The 3,975-nt window shown below is 57.9% G+C and overlaps 1 protein-coding gene across 1 annotated transcript; it reads right to left on the bottom strand.

Moving 5' to 3' along the window:
* Positions 1-875: 875 nt before the first annotated feature.
* On the bottom strand, positions 876-3,364 carry LOC143841696 (uncharacterized). Its single transcript, XM_077346377.1, has 6 exons — positions 3,308-3,364; positions 3,074-3,206; positions 2,750-2,829; positions 2,249-2,407; positions 1,996-2,139; positions 876-1,909 (listed from the first exon to the last, which is right to left on the bottom strand). The coding sequence occupies exons 1-5, from the start codon at positions 3,362-3,364 to the stop codon at positions 2,065-2,067; spliced, it is 504 nt and encodes a 167-aa protein (XP_077202492.1). The 3' UTR covers positions 876-1,909; positions 1,996-2,064.
* Positions 3,365-3,975: the final 611 nt, after the last annotated feature.

Genomic DNA, 3,975 nt, shown 5'->3' with positions numbered 1-3,975 from the left:
CCGAGGCAGCAGCCAGGGAGGAGGACAAGAAGGAGCCGCGGCCCGGTGCCGACTGCTCCATGGACCAGTTTAATTCAATAAAAATTTAATGTGAAGTTAATCCAGGAAAGAAATCAAGCATTAGACACAATCCGTTCTGTCCACCCAATTACAATTTGCCTAAGTTCACAGAATCATCATTTCTGTCAGCTGGCTACCTGGGGGTTGCAGAGGGGGGTGAAGCCTCACAACTAGAAGAAGAAGAAGAAGAGTTGGTTCTTATATGCCGCTTTTCCCTACGAGAAGGAGGCTCAAAGCGGCTTACTACTCTTTAAAATAGCGTTTCCGCTTTGTGAAAGCAATTGGCAACATTGGTCCTTGTGCGGAATCCCAGCAGTAAAAGCATGAGTTGGACCTGCTGCGCCACCGTTCTCTTCCTTCGAGACGCATGGGCCTTCCTGCTTCCCTGAAGCTGCCTGGGCTCCATAATTCCTCTGTGGCGTAAACCAGTCCTGGGTAGGGGAGGGAGACTGGGAACTGAGCATGTACCCCAGTGTGGCCCAGTTCACCTAACCAAGCACCCTTCCTGTCTTCTAAGCAGCCCTCAGGTCTCAAGCCAAGGTCGATCAGGAATCCAGGGAAGCAGGGTGCTCCACCATGCCAGCTTCATCAGGAAACTGGTCTGAGAGGCTTTCGAGGGACTGGTCCCGCAGAGCATCCTTGCACCAGGCTAGGTCTTGGACCACTAACCGGAACTCGACTCTACAGGAGGCTTCTGAGGTTAGCTGCTGCTGCAGGAGCCGGATAGGACCAAGAGCCCCTCCTATCTTCCCTTGGACGGAGGAAGCAGCTTGGAAGTGGCACAGAAACTCTCCATGACTATTCATCAGGGGGACTCCCCCTCCAGCTGTGGTGTTGGCTGCTTGGGTGCTTGATCCTTCAGCTGGCTCCCGAGGAATATGACCCTGGTCTGATCTCACCCTCGTGTCCAATGTGCCCTGGGCCAGGAACACAGGCGAGGCTTCTGGCTTCTCAGGAGGAGTGACCAGACACGTCCCAAGAGGAGGGCGAGCCACTGGGGACCGCTGCAACAGCTGCCAACGAAATGGCTGAACTTGGCTTGGGAGGCTTGGTTGTGCTCCAGAGTCCCAGCATGAGAAAGGCAGGAGGAGGAGGAGGAGGAGAGGGAGGAAGGGCACTCCTACAAGGTCTTCTTTCCTCTGTAGGGGAGAGAAGAAAAGCAGGCAGGCCCCTGCGTCAGCTCACTTGCACCGATAAAGAAATTATGGAACAGATCACTGACTCGCTTCTAGGTTGGGGTCCCAAAGGGGCAGGTCAACCTGCAGTTTGTCAGAAGGGACTTCCTCAGAAGGAGCCCTTTTTGCCCGGAGGCAAAGGGATCACGAGAAACAGCGACAATCGACAGGAATGTGCACAGAGTGTAGGAGATCTGTGGCCCACACCTCCTGCGACAGCATGGCTCCAGTGGTGCAGCTGGGTGCATTGGCCTCTTTCACGAAGGAGAGCATGGGGTCGGCATGCCAAAGAACAGGGTCAGGAGGAAAGCAAGTCTTCATTACCTGCAAGCCTTCTTGAGTGGCTGAGATGAACTGGAATGGTCCCCAAGGATCAGGAATCTTGATTTACCCAACAGTCCAAGGGGTGTCATGGCTGGCAGACTGGCAGTCGTATTTTGGAATCCAGACAACTCCTTGAAGGTCCTTGTGGTTGCTCCCACAGGAGGGAGGTCTAACGCTTGGCTATAATGTGGAGGTATGGGATTATCTCAAAAGTCTCTGGTGGTCTGGTGGGGGGCACATGACGCTGACCTGGCATGTAACCAGTGCGCTCTGCAGTCCCAGCGTGGGAAAGGGTGGTGGAAGGAGGAGGAGGAGGAGGAAGGGCAATCCTGCAGGGTCCTTTTACTCATCTGTAGGGGAGAAAAGAAAAGCAGGCAGGCCCAGGGTCAGCTCACTTGCAGTGGTCCATCAAATAGGCAAGAGACGGCAGACTTACTTCTGAGTAGGGGAAAGCCAGCAAGGGCCTTCCTCAGAGGAGCCCTCGTGGCCCGGAGGCAGAGGCCTTTCAAGAACAGTGACAAACGAGGGCCCGCCAGAGATTATAGAGCAGGGCAGAGAGGTTGCTCCGAAGGTCTTCGATCTGGGGAGATGGAGAAACGCTCCCAATGATTCCTGCCCTCTTTTCAGCCTCAGCAAAGGGGTCAGGATGTTTGGCCCCCCCTCTATGCTTGATCTCCCCATCTACGCACCTCCTCCTCCTCCAGCAGGGCCCTGGCCTGGCCCAGGAGGGAGAGGAGGACCAAGAGGCCTCCCTCCCTCACCCACCGCCCGTCCAGGCTCAGGGCATCCTCCAGAGCGGCCTCCTGGTGAGAGAGCCTCTGCCTCTCCCTTAGGTGACCTCCGAACACCTGAAACCAGGAAGAGACCCTGTCAGTCCTCTCCCAACCGGCCTGGTCCCTCGTCTCCAGAGGTTTGGGCTCCTTCCCGCCCTCCGTCCCTCACCCCTTTTTAAAGGGAGGCTTCAAACAGCTCCCCTGTGAGGAAATGGGATTCAGAGCATGCTCCAGAGCTGTGGCATGGCGAAGGGAAGGGGGGACTCCCAGTCTCCCTGCACACCGCTGATGGAAGAATCCCCCAAGGGAGCTCTGCTGTGTCCTTCCCTGGGAATAAACCAAGGCCCCTTGACCCAGGCCCAAGAGGCGAGGCCTTTCCAAGACTGCCTGGCCAGCACCACAGACGGGCCTCCGTACCTCAGCTGCCCCTATGAGGTGGGCGTAGCTCTCCCTCCAGGGCCGCTCTGGGTCCTCCTCCCAAGTGAACTTGCTCCGGCCTGAAAGGAAGACACCGGGGGGAGCTCAAGCAGACTGGCCCTGCTCAGAACAGCTGTGCTTCCTCCTGGCCTGGGGGTGGTTCCTCCCCCTCCGCCTGGGCCTCGCTGGTCTCCCCCTCTGGCACCGGTGGAGGGCTGGGGTCGTGGGGACCAGAGGTCTGGAGGCCATGGTGGGGAAGGCAAAGGAACTCCGTGGCTCTTAAGGGAGGGGGTGCTCCACCCCAGAAAAGGGACGCGAACTCACCCTGCCCCTTCTGCTCCACTTGCATCAGCTGTCCCATGACCTCCCTGACCTTCTCCCGGACCTCCGCTTCCGGGTCGGCCAGGGAGACGGACAGCTTTGCCACCAGGTGCCCGAATGTATCATGGCTGATGATCTAGATTGGAAGCAGAAGAAGAGGCCTGTCTTGTCCATCCAGAGACAGCCCAGGAGCCCTGAACCACTGGGGTCTTCCCCCTCCTGACCCTCCTCACTGACCCTGGGGGGGACCTTAGAAGAGAAGGAAGAATGTCCCAGGGGTGGACACTCTGGCATTTCAGGGAAGAGTCTTGGAGGGAGGGAGGGAGGGAGGGAGGGCGCTTTGGACACCAAAGGACCAGGCCTCATCTTCCCCCTCCCAGAGATGGAGTGGCCCCTCCTCTCTTGCTGGGCTCCACCGGCCATATCCCGCTGGGGGTGGAGGACTTACGTTCAAGCCAGGCATCCTGTAGGCATCCAGAAGGACATCCCTAAGCAGATCAGCTGCCCGGGCTCTGGGGCAGGCCACCTGACCCAGTGCTAGTATAAGAGTTGCTGTGGAAGGAAGGAAGGAAGGATGGAAGCAGCCCCTCAGCCTACGCCCTCCGGCCAGGGCATGGTCCTCAATGCCCCCTCCCCCTGCAGCTCTGCCCACCAAGGACGGGGCTGCTCTTCAGAAAGATCCCCAGAGGAGGTGGGCCCCATGCTTTGAAAAGGGCTCTGTTCCTGTGGGATAGCTGCCTGCCCCCAACCTGCCCCGAGGGGGCCGTCGTCTCCCAGCCTGGCTGGCCTCGGTTCTCCTGTTATCAGCAATCCTCTCCCAGGGAAGGTTGTGTGAGCAGCACAGGGGTTCGCTTTCATTTTTATCTATTTATTTATTCACATTTCTATACCGCCCTCCCTGAAGG

The sequence above is a fragment of the Paroedura picta genome, chromosome 7 (assembly GCF_049243985.1).
Source record: "Paroedura picta isolate Pp20150507F chromosome 7, Ppicta_v3.0, whole genome shotgun sequence".
Taxonomy (NCBI): Eukaryota; Metazoa; Chordata; class Lepidosauria; order Squamata; family Gekkonidae; genus Paroedura; species Paroedura picta.
The sequence above is the reverse complement of the archived record's forward strand: the minus strand, read 5'-3'. Positions and strand labels throughout refer to the sequence as shown.

Excerpts from the sequence above, each read along its gene's own strand:
- LOC143841696 (XM_077346377.1), bottom strand. The coding sequence starts at position 3,364 with ATGCCAGAGTGTCCACCCCTGGGACATTCTTCCTTCTCTTCTAAGGTC. Across the intron at positions 3,207-3,307 it reads CTTCTAAGGTCCCCCCCAGG|ATCATCAGCCATGATACATT; the intron begins GTCAGTGAGGAG and ends CTTCCAATCTAG. Across the intron at positions 2,140-2,248 it reads CCCTGCTGGAGGAGGAGGAG|ATCGAAGACCTTCGGAGCAA; the intron begins GTGCGTAGATGG and ends CCATCTCCCCAG.